This window comes from Polypterus senegalus, chromosome 3, assembly GCF_016835505.1.
Source record: "Polypterus senegalus isolate Bchr_013 chromosome 3, ASM1683550v1, whole genome shotgun sequence".
NCBI classification, from domain to species: Eukaryota; Metazoa; Chordata; class Cladistia; order Polypteriformes; family Polypteridae; genus Polypterus; species Polypterus senegalus.
Window position 1 is genome coordinate 96031691 of NC_053156.1, and position 25043 is coordinate 96056733.

A 25043-nucleotide genomic window follows, 5' to 3' on the forward strand; every position below is an offset into this window, starting at 1 on the left:
TTATTATCACCTCTAAAACACTGATGAAGTTCATTCCTACCTCCACCCACCCCACCATAAGGCCATTCAACAATTCTACTGCTTTGCCTTTTTCCAGCCACTGTACTAAACAATGCTGGTAATTTGACTTCGACTGCACTTAATGACACAGAGTTTGCGCATTCAGTTAGCCAACAACAGATTATGGGCAGGCTTCAAAGGGTGCATAGCTGTCAGAATATAGTCACAGTGTGCTTCATAAGTTAATGCACAACATATTTTAAAAATGAACACTTGAGCTGATTGTTGTCAACACATCGTCAATATAGCCTGAGGCCATGTGCTGCCAGAAACTGTCAGCTGATTCAATGGAAAGGAAACTGTGCAATAAACTATAATCAGCCACTGAGCTCCAGGTGGAAGTTATGCATTTGATTTTCATGCCCAGTACTTTTTTTTTTAATTAATTCAAGTGCCCACCAAAAACTGGGTCAACCCAAAAATGAAAACGACTCCAGTAATGTGAGCATAACAATGTAAGTGTATGTGGTTTGAAAGCACCTACCTGAGATATAAATACAACAACTGCACTTCCAGCTTAGTCCACATATATCGACCACATAGCATCACAAATGGCTGAACCAAGCAGTTTTCCTTTGCAATAAAGGATTGTTCTCAAAACTTGAACATATACATTGTAAGCTATAATTCCAGAAGAGTGTTTTGGTTGATATTACATGCATGCAAACCTCTTACCTCTCCTAAGGTAAGAATATGAGTACTTGTTAAGCAAAGATGAAACCAAGATGTAATCTTTTTTCTTTCTTACGTTTGGAATCGTTATTTCTGTACCAGTTGTAAAACAACTAAATACTATATTAACAAAAGACTAAAGGACTGGCTTCTCTAATTGTTCTAATACATGCACCTTCCTACAAAAATGTAAAAGAAAAGCACATCAATTATTTACAAAACAAAACTTTTGACATAATTTGAATGTATAAGGACCATCCATTATTCAATAATTCCCATTTAATGTTCCTGCAGACAGTTGTAGCTTCTTGGAGTGTCCTGTGATAATATCATTTACCTGATTGTTTTTTTTCTTCTCCTCCCGAAGAAGATCATTATCATGCTCAAGCTGCTTCATGTCCATCATGGGTAGGCGGACACCATCTTCAAGGCACTTTTCAACTTTTTGCTGCAAGCTACAAGAGATGATTATTACTCTATTATAAAGTTCACCTTGTGCATTATCAATAAAAACAATCAAACAGCATTCAGGCATTTTAATGTACTCCAGAGACAAAAGTTTGCATTTTTATTCAAATTTTCAACTAGTGTGATAAACAATACACATGAAACAACAGACATCATTTGTTTGTATAACTGAGCTCTCTCACTCTTACAACAAAAAGGTCCTTGGGTAACAGGTTTGATGACGGAAAAGCAGCTGAACAAACTGAGGTAAGGCAGTCTTTTTACAGCAAACACAACTGGGCTCAATGGAATGCACGGAGACAAATGCTCTATAAATAACACTGGCTAATCTGCACCTGTTCACTACTGAGGACACAGCTCTGCCTCATTCTAATTGCTTTCTGGCATTGATACCAAAAGCATTTTGAGTGAGGCACCTCAGAAATCTTCTCATGGTCTTTAACTTTATACCAGAGCCAGCACTAATATATAATTCACTGCAATATAGTTTCTGTTTGTATATAGTCTTGAACTGTTCTTTAAGGGTATTTTTTTTAAATGATACAAACATGTTTAATCTGGAACAATCAAAAATCATTAAACTGTAATACCTAAAAACAACACCAATCTTTAAAATATCTCAACTTTGCTATTTAAATGTTTTAATATGGTCCCATACCATTAAATAAGGCTATAACAGATTTGTAATAACAGGAAGGATCTTTCTCAACATTTCTAAACCTACTAAATCTAAATTAGATTCAAGTGTTGCTGGAGCCTATTCTTTTGTAGTAGTGTTTTCAAGCGGGGACCATCCCTAGGACAGGGTGTGAGTCCTTAACACAGCCCACATTTATGCACACTCCCATGCTCTCACTGACACGGTGCCAATCTAGAATCTCCATTTAATCTGATAAGTGTGTCTTTGGGGATTTTGGGAAGAGACCAGAGTACCTGGAGGAAAACCACACAAGTGCAGGAACTCCACACTGGATACATCATTTGAGCCCAGAATGTTATATCCAAATGTCAGTATTGCTAACATGTAGGCCATCTATCACTGGAAAGGATCAACAGTCCCAAATTAGAATTTTCCCCATTGCTTAATTTAATACAATGATGACTTTTAGATAGTTATTTTTTTTTACTATGACTTTTTTGCATTATTTTACAATTTCTTTTCTTCTATTACATTCTTGTTTCTTTTATTCTTTTGCTTTTGCTCATGTGCAAGACAGCATTTAATATTAATTTTATGACTGATGAATGCTTTAGTCCACAACTTTTAATCTGTCTGATTAGCTATAATTCTTCACACAGTAGTTTTATGCAGAAAATATAATTACTGTACACACTGCACATTAATACCACATTTTATAATGAAATGACTATGCATACCTATTTGATTTTTTGGGTTACTTTGCATATGTAAGAAAGTTTAAAAGAAATTTACCAATGTAATACAACAACAAGTGCATCAGCAACAAGGCTCCATTTTCTGGCCTCGCGTTAACTGTGACAATTGCAGGATCTGCATTGTTTCGTTTTAATTACCTACGCAACTACATTACCAAGGTTTTGCAAATTGATTTTTGAAAGTAAAAAAAACATTATTTTAAAAACATATATGTTCAAATGTTCTCAACAGCACAAATAACTATTGAGTTAAATATATAGCTGAATGCAGTTATAGACATTTTTTCCTAGCCGTCCACTACAGCACACAGTTCAAAGCTGACTTGTAGGTCTTACACTTCTTGTTTTAGGGGATATTAGGAAAAATTGCATACTTAAAGATAAATGCTATAAAAATAACCCTTGGCAAGAATAACACATCACATCTAAGTTATTGTTTGTGTGAGAAATCTCCTTTATATATTTGCTGGAACTTTTACTATTGTTAATAATAATGTAGTGTAATAAGAAATATATATACTCTAACTATCACATGAATGGATGGTAAAAAGGATTTTTTTTTTGTTAAGTTAATTTCTCAAACCCTAATTTACCACTGAAGCCTTCTGGTAACACTGCATACAGCAACATGTTAAAGGTTTTATTGTTAAGTTTAAAGTTAGGGGATGGATGCATAACTGAGGTAAAACAAACTAGTACATGTCTACCTTGAAAAAGCTATCTTGCTCTTTCATAGAGGCTCCACAATAACACCACAAACATTCTAGTAAGTTGGTCGATATTATAATAAAGTCAGCTCCTAACACTTTAAGCAGCCAAAATAAAGTTCAAATCCATCCTGAAAAATACAGTCTTTAGGTAATAAAGGTAGATTTGTGACAGTAGCACAAACAGTTAAAAATATTCGGTTTGCAAACCTTCACAGCATACATCCTAAGTTAGTGTAAATCAGTACACTTGTTAAGTGGCAAAAAAGTTGAATACAACCAAAAATACACTCTTGAGATAACCTTATTCATTTTAAAATACCAAAGCCAGTACCACTTCAAAAGGGTTTATTCATGAGTTCAGCCCTGGGGGAATCATCTTCAAAGATTTTTGCTGGGCTTATACAGTAGAAGCAGCGGTCTCGTCTATAAATTGAGGACAGAACCATTAAAATTGAGACCCTCAACCTTACCTCTGCACGGTGATAATTAATTCCTTTTCTTTCTTTTTCTGCCTCTCAATGAAAGTCTCCTTTTCTTTGATCAGAAGTCGTCCATCCTCCCACTTCTTCTTGAGATCCTCAATGCTATCCTGTAGCTCACATTTTTCTTTCTTTAGTAATTCAATCTATATAACAATAATACCAAAAAATCTTATCGTACATTAGAAAATAAAGCTCCCCTTAAATTTACATGATTTCTACTCAGTATAAACTCTAGAAAAATCAGCACTTCACTGATAAATAATTCTGCACTCCATTTATACTGGGAAGTTGAAATTTCCAAGTAGAAAGGTTTAGCTGGATCGCCCAAGTCAAATTTCTTAATTAGAAAGTAGGCACAGCCTTGGCAAAAACAACATCAAACTTCAAGATAGTCACACTGTGCATAAACATAAAGTGAAACCTGTAGTAATATGCTATTGGTGTCCCGTGAAATCAGTTATACACAAAGTACCATCTCAACTCTCTCTTTGGATATTTTGTTGCACTGTTTATATGCGTAAAATACCATCTAATTCATTGTTATCAAATTAACTAGTAGTTGTCTGTATTCCAAAAGAGCAAGCACAACAAAGGATTTCCTGGAGCCGTTCACATTGGTGCTCCCAAATGTTTTGCTGATACACTGTGAATTTGGGTGTCATTCCCAGCTCTGAAACCCAACTTCAGAGGTAAATGGAATGAAGCACTAACTCTGTATGGTAACGATGTAAACAGCACTTCAAGTCATTTTCAAAAACAAAGTAAATACAATTGCCAATTTCACTTACATTTGATATTGTTAAATATTTCCATGATGGACCCATTACAATGGTGTACTATTGTCATTTTAACATAAAGCAAATTAAGGTATAGAAATCTATATTTGCTAAGTCCCATCGACTGAATGTGCATTTTTAATCAATAAAATGAAAATGAGTTAAGTAACTCAGAGAATTTTCCTCAGTCAGCACTTATTTACATCAAACTGACTTTTACCAGTAAAAATGACTTACAGCGCCCTCCTCAAATATTGGCACCCATGCTAAATAAATACAAAATGGGCTGGAAAAATTCAGTCTTAGCTGACCATCAAACAACTATGGTTATGCTGATCACTTACGTATTCCTACTCACTTAAGATAATCTTAAAAAAACATAAAATATTAATTGGACCACATAACTTTAGTTAAGATTTCTCTCAATTGTCTTTCTATGGGTGTCAATAACTGTGGCATACTGTACATATATTTGATTAAAATGCTTAATGAAAAGATTTTTTTGATTTCAATTATTTCACTTCACTTAAAGGTTAAGATTTTTTGTTAATACTGAATAAAAGATCAAGAAGAAAGATAATAAAAACGTTGTTAACAGAACATTTTACTTTTATTTACCAAAATTGCTGGAGGGCACTGTACGCAATGACACATTTCGTTAAAAATTTCTGCTTTATTATTGGGAGGTGAAGGGCTCGTCCTTCAACCTCTTTCTGCACGTCATGTGTATTACACAATGTATAGTGTACCTTTGGCTATTCTGACTTCATAACCTACTGATAAGGAAGACAAAAAGTAAATAAACAGGATATATGGGCAACTGATTAATATTGGTTAATTTAAGTAATTCTCAGGACTTATTAGATGGCCATCATTAATAAATGTGACTGCAATGAAATTAAGTGATTGCTTAAACTAAAAACATACAGAAAATTGCCCTTGTAATGCACCATAAGCCATATGTATGGGAAAGGCCATGCATTAGAAAGTTCTGTGCTGTGCCTGGAGTTTTTTTGGAGCATGGCTAATGTGTGCCCAAGATTGGCACATACTTAGTGCAATGACCTACATTTTATTTATTTCTTTCTATTTTTGTGGTTGTTTGTTGTATTCTATTTGTGGTATTATTTTTTTGTTTGAGGCATGGTGGTGCAGTGGTTAGCATTGCTGAGTCACAGCTCAGATCACATATTTGGCCACAATAATCAGTTCAGAATTGTTGGCAGGCTTTTTCTGTAGCCTTCAGGAATACTTAAAAGACCATTGCACCACTATAATCCATTAAAAACTAGTTCAGTTCCTCCTTCCCATTTAACTTCAATGTATTTCACAAAGTTCAGTAAAGTTCGCAAACATTTCTATGATTTTGACGAATTCTGGGTAAAGCAAATTCAGTGTAATTCGCTCATCACTAGTAGCCACCAACTAACACTTCCAATCCAAAACTGCACTGCTATGTCTTTGTATAAATTAGCCATGTGGGCCAAGTACAGTTGCAGAAGACAAATTTGAGATCAGTACAGCCACTATACACTGCTGTGTTTACACAGTGTAGATAGATAGATAGATAGATAGATAGATAGATAGATAGATAGATAGATAGATAGATAGGTAGATAGATAGATAGATAGATAGATAGATAGATAGATACTTTACCACTCAAGACAGAATAATGTGCAGGTACACTAAAGGAACCAAATGGTGTGAAGGAAAGTGAGAATGCATACTGCAATTCTCTGGCATATATGGCATAATAGGTGTAGATGTCCTTGAGGGGGGAAGCCGATCGACTCTTTCCCTGGTTTCCGATAGAGAGATTGTATGCAAGTGGTACAGAAAGAGACTTCAGATTATTCAGAATAGGCAGCTGGGGCACAGTTAGATGTAAAAACAAAACAATATCAGCATAATGTCCAGGGGCATCAGCTCCATTTTGGAGGTGCCCAGACATTTTCAGGATCACTCAGGGAAGGTAAGCAGGGTTATGGAAACTTCACTGTAAAAACAAGTCCCTAGAAAAATTAGCAAGCCTTATACAGTGGGTTGTCTTCACAGCACAGAGGTGTAGGATAAGGTGGGCAGACTAAAATTCAAATAAGTGTTTTTCACATAGGAGCAAATTACATATGAAAAGGACAAGCTGCTAGTTTTTGCAATCCAAATTCAAGGCATTTAACGTGCTAAGCTGAGGAGTAGAACTGACAAAGTGATTTTCTCTGAACGTCTGCATATACCACATAACACTCTGCCCTATCCTAGACGATGCTGCAATAATTCTCCACCTTTTAGGTGTGATGTATTATACTCAGATCAATCAACCTTAAACTGACCTTGGACCTTAGTGTGGCATTGACAGATTAAATAAGAGTAATTAAATATAAAGAAAATGACCCATTGAACCCACAACAATCTGACACATAACTCCACACCCCAAAAATATACAGTGTACAAAAAATGCATATGGAAAAATCCTAAACAATAAACAACACAATGTCCACAAAGTATGACACGTGGAGTGCTAGTTTTTTTTTTCTGTCTCCAGATGTCGCATCCCAGAGTAAAAAATACAGCTCACTCAATCACTCAATCCACCAAACTCTTCTGTTTGTTTCTTGTTGTAAATTTTCAGCCCATGAATAGCCATTCCGGGTAGTAGCAGTGGCCAACTCCAAAACGAAACATGATCCAATATCAAAGTTGAGAAATCTTCCCTCTGATCTGCACCTGCTACACCCACAGTAATGTTTTGTGTTTTGTTCCTTCGCTCTCTCCCTGTCTTTTTTGTGCTCCTCATTTAATTGTAGGTTGGCGTCTGTGTCTCAGCGCTACAAATAGTCGAGGTGAGACTGAGGAAATTACAAGGTTTATAGTTCACATCAGGGTGTAGAATAGAGGGGGATAAGTTTATAAATCACTGGAGTTTTTTTGTGTGTGTTTAACCATAAAACTTGTGGGAAAATGGGAGCAACTGTATAATAGAAAAACTAAAACACAGGCGGAGAGGAATATTGTGGAAAATGCAAATGCCATCTTCAGTATTTTAGCAGCAAAAATATGGTCACAAAGGAGGTAATGTATATTAGGAACAGCAAGTGTGAACTACAATATACAATCTTAGTAATACTGAATACTGAATTTTTCTGAATATTTGGAAATTCCAGCAGGACAGAAGTGCTGCTTTGATTAAAAAGTCCCTGTGAGTACATATACAACTCTTGACACATATTTTTCACTGAACACAGAGGACATTTCAGTATATTGGAAAAAAAACAAATGCAGTGGAACCTCGGTTCACGAATGACTCGGTACACGTACAACTCGGTTTACGACCAAAAAGTTTGCCAAACTTTTGCCTCGGTTCACGACCACACACTCGGTATATGAACAAGCCAGTTTCCCTTTCAGTTTGTACATGTTTAGTCTCTCCCTGTGCATTTCCTGTGCAGCGAGCGAACAAGAGAGAGAGAGAGCGTGACACACACACACACACACACACACACAAGCGCGTGACACACACACACACACACACAGTTGCACAAGACAGATGAACACACACACACAGGCGCGCGAGACAGAGGCACACAGACACAGGTGCACGAGGCGCTCCAGGCTCGCGAAAGAGACACATGCACACACGAAAGAGAGAGAGAGTGAGCGAGCGAGCAAGCAAGAGAGGGAAGGCTAAAAGCATAAGGTAGAAAAGGCATATTTTTGTTTTCAGTTCTGTTTACAACGGTCGTTTCATATCGTGCATTGTGGCAATGTTACTTTTCTTGGTGGTTTATTAAATTACGGATTTTTCAAATGTTCATTTTTTTCCCTGTGCTTAAAAAAAGTGTTAACAGCGATCGGGTCATAAGGCTATAGCTCAAACTCTTGCAACGTTAGTTTTCTCTGTTGTTCAAGGTTTTCTTGGTGTTATTCAATGTTTTTACATTTAGTTTACTATTAGATGTGCATTCTATTGTATAATTAACTATATCTGTGCTTAAAAACTTTTAAAAAAATAACATATTTACATAGTTTGTACGGTCTGGAACGGATTAATTGTATTTACATACCAATCCTAAGGGGGAAATTGCTTCGGTTCACGACCAACTCTGTTTACGACCAGAGCTTTGGAACGAATTATGGTCGTGAACCGAGGTTCCACTGTACTGCCCTCCATTGTATAAAAAAGGTGATCAGGTGGATCCAAGTCGCTCTAGGCCAATAAGGTTATGAGAAAATTAACAACAGCAATTATCAAGGAAAAGACTGACCAACTTATGTAAAGAAAAGATGTGAACGGCAAGCTTGGTTTTGGACAGAGGAAGTCATGTTTCAATAATAAGCTGGAATTCTACAATGAAGCAACAAAATCATATGATAAGAGACATGTACTGTATTCATTACTTTTTTTCTTTATTTCCAGAAATCATTTGATTCAGTTCAACATGAAACACCTCTGATCAAATTAAAAACAGTGGGAGTTCAAGGCTCAGTGTGCAGAGTGCAAAACTGGTTTAAGGGCTATGGCATATGAAAATGTGAAAAAGTAAATTATGCAATAAAAAATGCATTAATAAAATATAAATTTTACAATTACAGTCTTGTACTGTCTTCTAGATAGGTTTCCATTTTCCCCCATATTTATTGTGGTAGTTTTTTGAAGCCGAGTTACAAACTTTTTTATCCCCTTTCATTTGCCACTAAACTGTCAGGTTGCATTGACACAGATATCACTCCCAAGTATGCCTGGCTCTGCCAGCTAGAAATTAATCCATTGTTTGGTTATTTTAATTGATCCTGTAATAAATTTACAGCAAAACCTACCATAGCTAAGCATTAGGAAGTTATTAATTGGACAGCCATTTAAAGACCTAACAAGCTATGCAAAGAGGATAGCCACATCACTTTTTAAATGAGAAAAAAAAGAGCAAAACCTGAAAATTAGACTTTTACCTGTTCAGTCTGTTTCTGGATCTCATCAAGCGTTGGCAAGTCAGCAAGGTATGTTTCCAGTGTCTCAATCCTCTGTTGTTTCTCTTGGTTCATTTCAGATTCTCGCTGACATCTTTTTTTAAGGCTACTAATATATCGGTCTCGGGTTTTCAACTAGAGAACCAATAAATACATAAATAAATAAATAAATAATAAATTGCTTTATCTAAATAAAATAATTTTAGTTCAGGTCAAGTAAATTTAAACTGTTTCTATAGAAGATGAGCTCCAATGGAACCATGATAAAAAAAACAATAAGACAGTAATGAAAACAGGTAAGGTAATTCAACCCTACATAACTTGTCATTTCTTAATCTTCTAATGTGAGCAAAATATTACTGAATATACGTTTTACTGTAAGCAAGGTGCTACTCTCAACTAAGCTACAGTACTTCAAGGTACCCACTGTGTAACGTTTATGCAAAAAATTACCCTAAACAAATCTCCCGGTTTTGTTCCCTGGTTCTTGCTCATTTTAAATCAATAGGTGATGTCAAAATTAACAGATACACCTTGGATAATTTAAAATATATAGATCATATCACTTTAAATGAGGCTATTAAAGTAATGTAAAGAAACACAGTTTATTTCTTATGTGTAAACTTTATAAAGTAGACATGACATACAATACAGTAAAAATATGTTTTGGAAAAATATGTTTTGGAACAATGAACTGTCAAATGAAATTCTTTCATTCTGTCAGTTTATAAAACTAAAATAAATAATGTGAGTTTTCAATTCAATTTCAATATACTGGGGTTATTATCCTCAAATTAGCAGCATCAGCAGGTTTCTGCTTAATGTATTTCTCAGTGTTTGTTGCAAAGATACTCAACTTACACATTATACACTGTGTCTTTTAGTAGTATACTTATTACAATGCAGTGGGGTATCCTTATTAATCCGGCATGATTTTTGATTTCAATTTGTTGTTCTCCATTATAGTCTTGTGATTATCAGTGATGCCGATTTAAGATTTAGGACCGCCTTTAACACTACTGGCAACTCTGTTCTCTGAAAAAAAATATGCTGGATTCTCAAACATAGTCCTTGTGTGGTTTAGTTCATATTTATCAAATCGGTGTCAGTATATACAGAAACGTGATGACGGACTTTGTCATTATACTCAGAAATTAAATACAGGGCAGTGCTCACTCAGTATTCGGATATTTACTGATTACTCTTTTGCATGTTTTTGTGGAAAACATTATTAGAAAACTCAGGTCTACCGCCACTTCAAAACAAATAAAAATATTATCTGGGAGAACTGTACAGATCCTACAAGGTCTTGTTGGTTTTAATTAAATAGGTCTAAATGTTGCTTTTACTTAATTGGCACACAATTCATGTGTTATCTTTGACACCAAGTTGACTTTTAAAGCACATACTACAACACTATCTAAAGCCCATTTTATTTTTTAAATTGAAAATGGTGGAAAATCACGATACATTCTAACATATGGAAGATACCCAGAAATTAATTCATTTTCTTATAGTAGAATTGACCATTGCAGTGACCACGTAACTCCTGTTCTCCAGTTGTTACATTGGCTTAATTTCAACATAACACTATATGGCGTTGGTCCTACTTACCTATCTGAACTTATTAGAATGCACTTATTATTAAATGCCAATCTACCAATATTTTAAGAACTAACAGAACAAGAGCTGCAATGATCTGCATTCTTAAAGAGTGGATGCCCCATCATTCTCAGACTAGAACATACCGATAAAGAGCTGCTAATTAACAGTTATCGCATCCCTGTTTGTTAGCCATTTCTATAAAAACGCAAGTATTGCAACTATGACCCCTTCCTAACCAACCTCAATTGGTTTTTTTTTTCGTTATCCTGTTATGGTATATAATACCAACACTACTTTAGAGCTATTTTCTTGCCCAATGGAAATACACTGGAGACATTTGGAGCCTTAGAACACAAGGATCAAAGGTTTTTATCATCTTATTAGAATACCAAGCATCATTTATGTAACAATGCAAAATGTAAAGGAGAAGATAAAAGGCCAGTTGGCCTAGGTTGCCAGAACTGTGACTGTGATTTTCAACTGTAAACCCCCCAGAAGTTCTCTTTTGTTCTGTCCACGGATGCTCCTAAATGGAATGTATGTTTACCTTTCCTCCAGTTTCAACTAAAAATATCTTAATTGTAATAGCAACAGACAGTATCCAATGGAATTCATTTTGTTTTAATCAGACTGATGAAACTATTCACAGTGCTTTTAAATTAGTACTTATTTCTTTATGTATACATTTTGAACTTGGTACAATTTGTAACTGTATTTTATCTGTGCCTTGTAGTATGACAAACAGCTGGCCATAATAGGCACTGTACGAGAAGCAATTAATGCCAATCACATTTTAGAACTGGGAAAGAAAGGTCTGTGATGAAAGTGCCTACCCTTTCTTCCAGCTTCCGGATTTCTTCTGTGTTCTTTGAGGATCTTTGCTTCAGCACTTCTGAAAGCCGCGCAATCTCTAACTTGGCTGCAGCAAGCTTAGAATCCGGTCCCTCATTTTCACCATGAAAAAGTTGTGATCTTACAGACAGCTCTGTCTGCAAAGGAAGGCTGTCGCATGTCATCTCCTGTTAAACCAAACAAAATGAGGTAAAATGTATAAGGGGTGAAAGGATTTTTTTCATTAAATATAATTCAATGTTACTAATCCTGTGTCTTGATAAGGACTTTAATTATATCATTTAACTCTGAGTCACCTCACAGCTCTGGGGTCTCCAAACGAAGGCTTAAAAGTGAAGCATGTTTTCACATTAGCTTGTTTAATTTTGCACACTTTACTCCAAAATTATCCAGCAGCATACACAAACTGATTTGGACTATTACTTCCTTCGCTTTTAACAGCAAAAGCAATATTTTTTAGTAAAGCACCCTATTTTTTCTATAACAAAATGATAGGTTTTAAATTTATATATGAAATCTCTTCAGTCATTCACAGGTATCTACATAAATAATACTTCATTACATACAGATGAATGTAACAAAAGTACCTTGAGCTGAAAATGGTAAGGGTTATTACATATCCGAACCGGACCCTGGAGGACTTGTGTTTGCAGTTCATTTTCCCTGATTCTTTGTTGAAGTTGGTGGATCTGCTGTGCCTGCCTGAAAAGTTGAAAGTTAAAAGAGAATTACATTAGAATGGACTTCTTAAATCAAAGTGCAGAGACTTGGGAATGTTCTAAAACAAAAAGGTCAAAAATTAAAGTAGTAAAAAAAATAAAATAAACTGTTGACAAAGCAGTTATTTTCACTTGTATTCAAGTGGAAAAACCAGCATTTTTGTGGACTTTGCAATAAAAATGACAAAGTGCTTTACAATTCTATATCATACATAACAGCATGATTTAAATAGAGATACCATAACTTCAAAATTAAGAAAAGAAAGAAGGAAAACAAATTAAGGAAAAGGGAAGGGGAGCAGGATTACACAATTTTGTTTGAGAAAAGGTTAAATAGGCAAAATAGCACAGACACTGGACATAATTTCTGGGTGACCCAAACTTTTGCCCATTTTCACCTTTCCGTTTTATTTCCCAGTTTCAAATATAGCTTTTTCTTTGTAACTCTGCCTCTAAGGCAAGCATCTCAGTGTCATCTTTTTCACTGCCGCAGATGAAACTGGTATCTGACATGTACTACTTAAAGAAGCAGCCAACTGAGCATCTGTAAGGTGGCTGATTCTCTCAAACTACAGACCTGCGTACTTCTCGTCTAGTGCAGTTGTGCACCTGGGCCTTCAATTTCTTTTTCTCTTTAGTATGGGCTCTTCTTTCAGAAGAACAGATAACACCTTTGAATGAAATCTTCAGTTTCCTGTCAATCTGTCACATGGAAAAACCTTCTTTTCGCAAAACAAGACACTGAGAGTTTATTTATTTTGGCCATTTTTTAACCCAGAATTAAGCTTTAGGTATCTAAGCACTTTGAAACCCAATGAATAACAATTTATTTACTTTACTGACAAGAAGATCAGGTTTCATCTGTACTAACACAATAAGAAAGGCTTTTCTATTAACCAGTTTGCATTTAAGCCTGATTAAAGATTAACTAATAAGAGTTTATCATCAGAAAACTGAAATAATGGCTGCCAAACATCAGTTTTATATATGTGAATAATAAACCAGTCATTTCAGTGGTAATGGTCATTTGCAACATTAGTAATATCAAAGTATTTAATCTAGTCATAGAACTAAATGCACCTAATGATGAATCAACTGCTTAGCTATTTGTTTTAATGGCCTCATATTCAATTATTCTGATTTCAGTTTTTAAGAATACAAGCATATATTACAATATCTCAATAAATGTTGTGAATTCTGTTATTTTCAAATTTGTGTTTTTCTGAAGGGAAAATTTACTAATGAGTAAAAGTACAAAGGTTAGGCGATGAAAAACATTAATAAGATTCCCAGATAAACGTCCTCACTAAACAAAAAGGAGAAATGGAACTTCAACTGTTAGGTCGTAATCAGGCATCAAAGGTTCATTAATGGGAAGTGTTGAGATGTTTATAACTAAATGATGAAAAAAGTAAAGGAAACAAAGTTGGGGAAGATGGTTTTTGGTGAAAAGTGTTACTGTGAAAGGATGAAGGGCAACCTTAAGTGACATAATTTGTCATTGCATGACAGTGGATTGCAAGAACTAAACCTGAGGCAAAACGGATTGGTCTTAAAATGGCCATTGCAGGTTCCACTGAACATTTTGTTGAAGGCAGAGCTATAGTAAATGAACCAAGGAAGCTGGTACTTCACTGTAAAGGAAAGTGAAATAAATGGTAAGCACAAGTGGTGAGGAAAGAGGACAACTGGTTGAGTTGTAGGTGTGTATGAGAACTCCATGGCATCACCAAAAAACTATCAGCGGAACAAATGAAACAAATACAATTTATTCTAAAGAATACTGCAATATTTGATGGATCATTGAAATTAAAAATACAATAATCTTGATTCTTCTTACCCATACACATTTCTAAAGAGGAGAATTAAGATCAAAACACATGGTTTGATCACATCTTAGCCATCAAAACTGGTTGCCATATGATAAACTGTACAGTCAATGTAAGCAGGAGCAGATAAAGACAGCAGTCTAAAGTCTATACAAAAATTCTCCAATCTAAATAATAAACACACTGAAAATATTAAGGGAAAAAAACTAGCAAAACCACTAGTACCCCATTAACTAATTTAGTTTTATGGTTTACATTTGTAGACAAATAACCATTTGACTTGTCTTGATGTCTAGTTATGAAGGTTGTCGAGCCTTTTGGGGTTATCCTTATTTTTGGCACCACAGACCTGAAAAACCCACATTTTTAGGCCTCTTTTGGACCATACTTTGTGCAGGAAATTGACACCCTTGTGATAAAAAAATAAACCAATAGAGGTCTTCAGCCATGTCAACCAACTCCAGGAGTTCACCCCTTAAAGCAGTGAAAGGCAACCTTTTTCGAGTTGCGGCACACTAAGTCCAAAAATTTTCTTTCGCAGCACACCTGTGGGACTGCCCATAAATAAAGTCGTGACGACACAATCTATGGACAATCAGCAATAAAAACAGTTAATTTTACAAGTTTGAAAGACATTTTATTAATAAAGGAATCAAAGGATAAATCTTAAATTTAATTAATGTAAACGTTGAGATTGTTTTTCAGCAAATATGAGATTGAAGCGAGGATCAATTTTCGAAAGACAGACCGCATTTCCTTGTCCATCATTTGAAGTCTCTCGTGTTTCTTAGACTTCATTTCCGTAAGTGTTCCGTTATCTGTTTTTTCAACATAATTTTTTTTTAAACATTATCTTTTTAATCAACCAAAAGTTCAAACACACTAGCAATTTTAAATATTTTACAAAAGTTTTTGCGGCGCACCTTAAAAATTCCACGGCGCGCGCACCAGTTGCCCGACAATGCCATAAAGGGACGCAAAAGGTCAAAGTGTTACCCCCTTCACAAAACTTAAAAAATAAATAAATAAATAAATAAATAAAAATGGGGATTTGGTAATATAGACATGTCAAGTGTCATTTTATGCTATTTTGAGGTTGTTATTCATGAATATGATAATATTCTTGATATTTGGTTCTTTGCTGGTGGCCCTAGCCCTGGAAGAGTCACTCACAGAAAGGTTAAAAATGACAAATTTCAAGCATAAGCATGTGGGCTATAGTTTTAGACTACTACAAGGTCAGTGATTACGAATATGATGTTATTTTACTAGGGATCTAGGCCTTTATGAACCTCTATCAAAAGGTGAAAATGACAAATTTCAATTACAACTGAGAAAAATTACACTTTAAACATTTAAATTAAAGCACACATTTTAAATTTTCAAATATTTCATGAATTTATTCTTGTTTATCATAGGCTGTTATTTCATGAAGCAAACCATTATATTTGTTACAAATGCCCTAAATTAGGGTAGCTTATGCTAATTCAATCTCTTCAGAATCTGAGATATGGAAGAATATTTACAGGTTTAAGATTTCCAAGAAATGTACAATAAACTCTATACAACTGTGTATTATCAGGGATCCCAAGATACACTGTACAATTATACAAATGCTGAAGACCTAATTCTTCAAGGAACCCATTTCATGGTTAAAACACAAGAAGGAACATTTCTCTCCAAGTGGGAAAGGTGTATTTCAGGGACATAGATCCAGAAGGCAAGCAAATCAGAAACTAAACATTTGACAATGTTATTGCATTAAAAATCCTCAATACTTTAGCATTATAGAAGTACTTTGGAGCTTTTTTTTTTTAAGGCATTATAATATAATGAAAAATAAACAGAACTTTGCATACCATACAAATACCATGAGAATGCAAATCTATGTATCAAACAAGAGTTACTTCAGCCAAAAATATACATTTTTTTTACTTCAACTGAAGTGATAAGCCTGTTAAGACAAAGGAGGGGGTGCACACACACAGGACCAGGCACTGTGAGGAAGGAATACTAATCACTCTGCCTCCAGAACACACATTTTTGTTTTCTTTTGCATTCAAAATTAAAAGCATCTATCCAAAACTGTTTTAATTAACTCTTTCAGGGCGGGTGTCGAATTTTGTCAAAAGGAGGGTTTGGCGGTGGTAATCAACAGTAAACGGTGACAAAACCTGCTGTTATGTTTTAGGCGGACTCTCTTTGCTATAAGGAAAGTTAATTTCATTGATTTGACCGACATTCCCGGCGCTCAAGTGAGCAGTGAGAGGTAAACGATGGCAGAAATGGCGAGAGAATAGAAGCGAATGCATAAATCAAAAATACGCTGTGGACGACGTTTGCATATTATTACTGAATTGGACTTTGATACAAATTATAGAAAGCAAATGTCAGGTACCAGCATCATCTGATCGGTCCCCAGCTGATCATAGTCCTGAACAGGTTTGTGCAGCTGATGCACCTACGGCAGCGTTCGCCTGGGACTACCACCACTTACAATAACAAGAAGTACAAGCCATATTGCGATGTGCTGCCCCTACCACACAAAGGCAACCTGGCAGCCAGCCTGCCGCGCATTTCTGGCAAACTTGTAGCCACAGCATGCAGCAACAGAAATTTTATGTTGATGTGTCTGTGTGAAACCATTGCTTTGTCTGCTTTCAGAAAACTGTTTTTTGGAAAAAATATTCAGCCCTCAAAGAGTTAAGCTATATGAAAAAGAAAATAGCATGGAGGATTACAGAAGACAGTATCCCCACAAAGATTATACAATTCATGAACTAGTGAGTGAGTATATAAATTTACTTGTTTGAATATGTGATTTGGGGCTATACAAAAATAAACTGTATTGTATTGTATTGTAATATTAACATTTACTTATATTAAAACTTTAAATACACAAAAGTTTAAATGTAATAAGTATGTTACAAGAAAAGGTTAACCTAATATATTTCACTTACCCTTCAGAGAACCAGTTACTATTTTTCTTAAAGTTCAATATGATCCACTTATACAAGAAAATAGTACAAAAATAAACTACTTAGACTAGAAATTTAATTACTTTTGACAAGTACAGTAATCATCTGCACAAAAAGTGCTGGAACATTACTCTTTAGGAAAATATTTTGAATAATGAATGCAATAGTATACTAAAACTGCACTAATGCATTTATTTTTACATATACAATTTCGTGAACAGTTTTGGAAGAAAAAAAAAAAAAGGTGACAACACCTTTTAAAGCACAAGAAGTATTAATTATCTTATAGTATAATCCATTTTCCATAACTAAACAAGATTAAAAAAAAAAAAAAACACTTTATAAATATCAACTACAATGTCACAGCCTCTTGCTTGCTGCTTGGTAATGCAACAACCTAATACACTCTTACAGCCTCATGGCACCACCTTGTGGTGGAGATGACTAAAAACCCAACAGTTATTTCAAATCTAGCACAGTAATAGATTTTCAACAAGGCTTAATTTTAAGATGGCAGCAGATTTTCTACAGAGTTTTTCTTCTTGGAATTAACGCCTATGAACAAACAGAAATTTTATATATAACACCCAAATGCATCTTTTTAACTTGCCATTAAATGCACTAAAATTAAGGCACACACTTTTTTCCCCCATTATACTTTAAAAATACTTCTTTAAAATAATACATTTTTAAGATGTTTAAATACTCAAAAAGTGCAAAGATTTGAAAAATTCTAAAGAACATTTTTCTCGCCACTGACCCATGTTACTGCAACTCAAATTACCCCAGTCAAAAATATAAAACTAATTCATGGAAACAGGTTCTGAGCAGAATGTTACGTGTTAATATTATTGACACATTCTTTCAAACAAATGCACTGCTTGCTCAGTTTAAATAAAGAGAATAAAAACATGTAGCCAACTCATATTACATTTGTAAAGCTCTACATTTAGAGTCTTCGAAATTCTCTTAATCCAAATTACCTAAGGCAAGGATAATAAATAAAACTGTAAGGAACAATCATACCATTGTAGTCTTGAAAATAGCTTTCTTTAACCTTGAGAATTTTAGAAATTCTGGGCCTATTCATTCTTTTATTCCAAAGTGTACAATGAAATCACAAAATGTAAATGTTTGAACAAATCGCAGAATAAATAAAACCACTTCAGATGACAAAGATTTTTTTATATCTAGTCCCACTATACTGTGGAATGATCTAACCACACACAATGTAAAGTATGCCCCATCTGTTTCAGAATTTAAATCAAGGATGAAGATCTGTTATTTTAGCACAGTATATGCTTATAAGAGCTGCTGGTGCAGCTGTCCATGCTTCATTGTTGTCTGTCAGCTTTATCCAAGTTTGTCCAGTATATCACAGTAGCAGACCTACTAATGGACTTTTGCTAACCCATTCACAATCTTTTTCTTTGTGCTACTTGCCACTTGGTTTCATATTCTTAAAAGTCTCCTTCATAGCATTTTCTGCTTGAAGATCAATTAATTCAAACCAGAGATTATTCGATGCTGCTTCAATATTAAGAGTAAAGGGGTAACTCGACAAACTGAATTGATCTTCCAAAAATTTAAAATCAGCAAACCACCTTGAAAACTTCTTTTAAAGCAGATAGCTGTTGACTGTACTTTCTTGAACACACTTGTTTGATAATCTGAGTCTGTAACATGGGAAAATGCACATTTTGCTCACTCAGTTGTTTTGATAAGAATACTAGTTTCAATTCAAATGATTTAATTTCAACAAACAATTTGCAAAAACACTCTTGCCTTGTAATTTAATGTTCAGTCATCTGTGAATACTCATTCACATACCAAATTCTGTGTTTTTCATGTTACTTTAAAATTCACAACAAATGCCCTTTAAAAAAAGAGCAAAATTTCTTGTCTCGGACTCCATGCTCTTCTCAAAATATTTCCAATGCTTGATCTATGTATGCTATGACAGAGCACATCTGAATATTCGAAAACCACTAGCAAATGTCTGAACTACCTGTAATTCAGCCCCCTGGCTCACATTAAGTTTGTAGCATGCATCACAGGATCAATTAGGTTTGAAATCTAAGACAGATTTACGCAAACTCTCCTGGTGAATAAGTATGACATGGATGCACCCCTTTCACTTTATTATTAAGCAGCTTTATGAGGCCAACTTGTTTTCCTTTTGATAAAGGCACACCATCTGTTGTAAGGCTTGCCAACTTATTCCAAAGTAAGCCAGATCTGTCCAAGAAGTTTTCAACATATTCATACAAATTCTGGCCAGTTGTGGTGTCCTTCAGTGGTTCAACTGATAGCAGCTCTTCAGTTATTGCAAAATTATGATCAATTCCTCTGATAAACACAAGCAGTTGTGTGGTGTCTTGTATGTAGGAGCTTTCATCTAGCGCCAATGGATGCCATTCAAATGACTTGCCAGCTTCAAGTAGCTGTTCTGACAGATTCTAAACAATTACATCAATACAACGTACTATAATTCTCTTTGACAAAGACATAGTTTTCATTTTTGCTTTGACTTCTGGGCAGACAATAACAGCAGCATCAAGCATACAGTCCTTTAAAAATTCTCCTTCAGAAAACTTTGTTTGGCAGTTTTATAAGCAAGTATAAAACTGGACTTTTGTGGAAGCCTCTTGTATGTCTTACAAACACATTTTGTTGTCGTTTTAAACTTGTCAACAAGTCATCAGCTTTTTGTTGTAATTCACTTTCTGATAATTTACTTCCAAACTTACTGTGTCTAGTTAGAAAATGTCTCTTCAAAATGAACTCCTTAAAAACAGCAGCACTGTCATGGCATATTAGGCAGACTCCTTTAGTTTCAACCAACCATGCGTGGGATTGCATGTGCTTATTTAGCAACCAGTCTTATGACTACATACAATTGAAACGTCAGTGTACATGTACAGTTACACGCGTACAAAGTCCACTTGTACCATAAACACAAGCTTATGCTTGTACACATGTAACATAAATGAGTCTGCAGTGCTTATGTATTTAACTTGTCATTTTTATTAATAAAGTCATGAAAGTTTTAAACTTGTGTGCAGGCCGCGCAAATTGATGTCGTAAGTCACATTAAGCCCAGAGGCTGTAATTTGCCTAGCCTTGCTTTAGGTGAATTAATTGTGAAGAGTCAGTTGCATATACAGTAATCCCTCGCTATATCGCGCTTTGACTTTCGCGGTTTCGCTCTATCGCGGATTTTATATGAAAGCATAACTAAATATATAACGCAGATTTTTCGCTGCTTCTGCGGACAATGTGTCTTTTTACTTCCTGTACATGCTTCCTCAGTTGGTTTGCCCAGTTGATTTCATACAAGGGACGCTATTGGCGGATGACTGAGAAGCTAACCAATCAGAGCACGCAGTTAAGTTCCTGCTTGCTGAATGCAGTGTTAACCAGGAAGTCTCGTCTCGCTCATTCAGCATCAACGTGTTTCGCTGTGTAAAGAGTTGTGCTCTTTTGTGTTTATCTTTGTGCATAGTCAAGCCCTTCATTATGGCTCCAAAACGATCTGCTACTGCTTCAGGGGCCGTGCCCAAGCGCAAACGGAAGATGTTAACGATTGCGAAAAGGTAAGCGTTTTGGATTTGTTGAAGGCTACGATTCTTTTTATTTAAAAAGTAGGAAAGGAATATAAGATCTACGGCCGCAGTGTCCTTTTAACCAGGGTGCAAAACAAGTTGTAAGTGGATGTAATAAGGCAGTAGTCTGGATGGAATCTGCTTTAGGGATTTGGATTGATGACTGTCAGAAGAAGAACAACGTGTGAAGTGGCTCCTTTAAGGGCTGTAACGCTCTCCTTTGTTGTGCAGTAAAATAAAACTCATTGTTATCGGACAAGTCATTGTGTCATTGTTAGTGAGTAACCATAATTAATTTTCTACTTACAGTACTTAGTACATGTATGTACGTTTAGTGTCACTGTACACACATTTACTGTATACTATTTATGTTGCATTGTACGTATTTATTGCTGGTGGCATGTCTATCGTAATGGCTGTAACATGTGATATCGGAGACACTCAATATCTTTAAAATAATATTTAGGTTTTACTGTATATAAACAGTGTGTTTATATACATAATTTCAATGAATCTTACCTAATATCTAAGAGAATATAAAGGGATTATTCTGTATAACTCTGCAGGGAATATTTATAAACTGTGTGGGAGAGTTTATAAGGGCTTAAAATATATAAAAATAACCATAGAAACATATGGTTTCTACTTCGCGGATTTTCACCTATCGCGGGGGGGTCTGGAACGCAACCCCCGCGATCGAGGAGGGATTACTGTACTGTAAAATAAATGGACATGGCTATTAATCTGTCAAATGACATGTGGTGTTAATAATAATGCAGTTGGACAAGGCAACCTATAGCAGTAACAGTAAGTATGGATTGTTATATAGTTATATGAAAAAGTTTGGGCCCCTCTCAGCCTGCATAATAATTTACTCTACTTTCAACAAAAAAAGATTAACAGTGGTATATCCTTAATTTCCTAGGAACATCTGAGCACTGGGGTGTTTTCCGAACAAAGATTTTTAGTGAAGCAGTATTTAGTTGTATGAAATAAAATCAAATGTGAAAAATTGGCTGTGCAAAAAGGTGGGTCCCCTTGTAATTTGGCTGATTTGAATGCATGTAACTGCTCAATATTGATTACTTGCACCACCAAATTGGCTGGATTAGCTTGTTAAACCTTGAACTTCATAGACAGGTGTGTCCAATCATGAGAAATGGTATTTAAGGTGGTCAATTGCAAGTTCTGCTTCCCTTTGACTCTCCTCTGAAGTGACAGCATGGGATCCTCAAAGCAACTCTCAAAAGATCTGAAAACAAAGATTGTTCAGTATCATGGTTTAGGGGAAGGCTACAAAAAGCTATCTCAGAGGTTTAATCTGTCAGTTTCAACTGTAAGGAATGTAATCAGGAAATGGAAGGCCACAGGCACAGTTGTTGTTAAACCCAGTTCTGGCAGGCCAAGAAAAATATAGGAGCAGCACATGTACAGGATTGTGACAATGGTTGCAAACAACCCACAGATCACCTCCAAAGACCTGCAAGAACATCTTGCTGCAGATGGTGTATCTGTACATCATTCTACAATTCAGCGCAATTTGCACAAAGAACATCTGTATGGTAGGGTGATGAGAAAGAAGCCCTTTCTGCACTCACGCCACAAACAGAGTTGCTTGTTGTATGCAAATGCTCATTTAGATAAGCCAGATTAATTTTGGAACAAAGCTTTGGACTGATGAGACAAAAATGGAGTTATTTAGTCATAACAAAAAGCGATTTGCATGGCGGTAGAAGAACACCGCATTCCAAGAAAAATACCTGCTACCTACTGTCAAATTTGTTAGAGGTTCCATCATGCCTTGGGGCTGTATAGCTAGTTCAGGGACTCGGGCCCTTGTTAAAGTCGAGGGTCAGATGAATTCAACCCAATATCAACACATTATTCAGGATAATGTTCAAGCATCGGTCACAAAGTTGAAGTTACACATTTATGCACCTGTCTAATTTTGTTATGATGCATATTGCTTATTTTCTGTTAATCCAATAAACTTAATGTTACTGTTTCCATATGGTATGTCATATATTAAAAGAAAGTTGCTATTTTGAAAGCTCAGCCAATGATAAACAAAAATCCAAAGAATTAAGAGAGATTCACAAACTTTTTCATATGACTGTATGTGCCAAAGATTCATCAATATATACTGTATTAAGCAGTCCCTTATATGGAAAAAATACCTAGCAAAAGACTACAAGAATGGCAGACTTCAAAATATTTTTAACTTTGCTGCTTTGTAAATCTAAAATTGGAAATTAACATACAACTTGTGAAGAATGATGTGAACAAGCTATCTGAAAAACCATTACACACATTTGACAGCAAATTATTGACCATCATTTTGTTTTCAATGCATTAGTGAAAAATAAACTAATAGATGCATTAAATCACTTTGAACAGCAAAACCTACTAAATGCTTCTGTAAGTTCCGTTATCTATTTTTTTTTTCTTTTTTTTGGAGAGTGTATGATTTGAGGGGGTCTTCCTATCCTGTCACACTACTAATTTTTTTGACTATAATAATTATGTTTCTGAGTAAGCTTCTTGTAGTCTCATGTAGTCTCTTCTACATTCTTCATGTAATAGTGCTTCAGAATTTGAAAGTACAGATAGCTTGGACAAAACAGCTTAAATGCAGGTCCTCACAAAGGGGGCCATCAAAGTTTTGTGATTCCTACAAAGTGGTCTCTGGAGTAATACAAATATCCTTATATATAATTTGATACTATCCGTATGTAAGGTGTTTGTGTCAATACCATGTATGTATGTCGACGGACTTAAACCCTTTGACAGCTCCGGAACTGTAAGTAATTTAGAACGTATCGCCATTTGCTTGGTACGTCGAAATTTATCTTTGGGCAGTTCGATTTTGGCATCTATTGGCAAATTGAGTAATGACAGCTGGGTATTAACAATGGTCATTGTTTAAATTTTAGCCTCTCTCAGATCTAAAATGACCACGCCAACATAATTATTACTCCAACTCGGATTAGAGTAAAATTTGGTTTGTTCTGAAAATTTGTTAGCCAGAAAAAATCAAATGAGGTGCGCTGAAGAGCTGAGTTCACGTCTCACAGCCCCGTTTAAACAGGAAGCTTTTCGTTACATCAGCTGAAAAGGTCTATGTTAAGCACAAATCAGTGCCATGATAACAAAATCATTTCAAGGATTTAAAAAAAAAACCACAATTCTTTGTAGAGAAAGTATGGATTTCACAAACGTAGAATTTGTAGCCCGATTTGATCGGGGTCCCAATTTAAAAGTATCTTATTCAGGGCCCCTTCATTTTCATGTCCTGTGCTGTAAGACCTAATTGCAAATTTTCAAGGTATCATACAATATGGATGTATTTACAACATATTTTAAACAATTATACTTTCTTTGCAATACAGAAAGCTGTTACTTATCGCTGACTATACTAGTAACTCAAACAAGTTAGTGTCCTCAACCAAACTTTATTTAAGTCTGTTGTATCAATACTACCTATTGTTCTCATAATTTCTGCTGTGACAGTTCAATGTCAGTATTGTCTTTTAAAGTTGTCTGAGCCTAATTTAAGTTAATTTCTTTGATTTTTCTTAACAGAAAGCAGACAAGTTAAGATTATATAATTTTAAAAATGGGCAGCACAGTGGTGCAGTGATAGCTGCCTCGCAGTAAGGAGACCTGGTTTTGCATGTTATCCCCGCGTCTACTTGGGTTTCCTCCGGGTGCTCCGGTTTCCTCCCACGGTCCAAAGACATGCAGGTTCAAGTCATTGGGGATCCTAAATTGTTCCTGGTGTGTGCGTGTGTGTGTGTACCCAGCAGTGGGCTGGCGCCCAGCCCAGGGTTTGTTTCCTGCCTTGCGCCCTGTGTTGGCTGGGACTGGCTCCAGCAGACCCCCGTGACCCTGTAGTTAGGATATAGTGGATTGGATTAGGGATGGATGGAA

At 35.4% G+C, this 25043-nt stretch overlaps 1 protein-coding gene across 1 annotated transcript in view; it reads right to left on the reverse strand.

The window, feature by feature from the left end:
• The window catches only part of cep85l (centrosomal protein 85, like), a 144955-nt gene that overhangs the window by 16931 nt on the left and 102981 nt on the right, over nt 1-25043 (reverse strand). Inside the window, exons 5-9 of the mRNA XM_039747638.1 lie at nt 12570-12684; nt 11964-12149; nt 9508-9660; nt 3776-3930; nt 1070-1187 (exon numbers count right to left, since the gene is read on the reverse strand). Coding sequence (XP_039603572.1) covers nt 1070-1187; nt 3776-3930; nt 9508-9660; nt 11964-12149; nt 12570-12684 — 727 coding nt within the window. The remainder of the gene's footprint in view (nt 1-1069; nt 1188-3775; nt 3931-9507; nt 9661-11963; nt 12150-12569; nt 12685-25043) is intronic.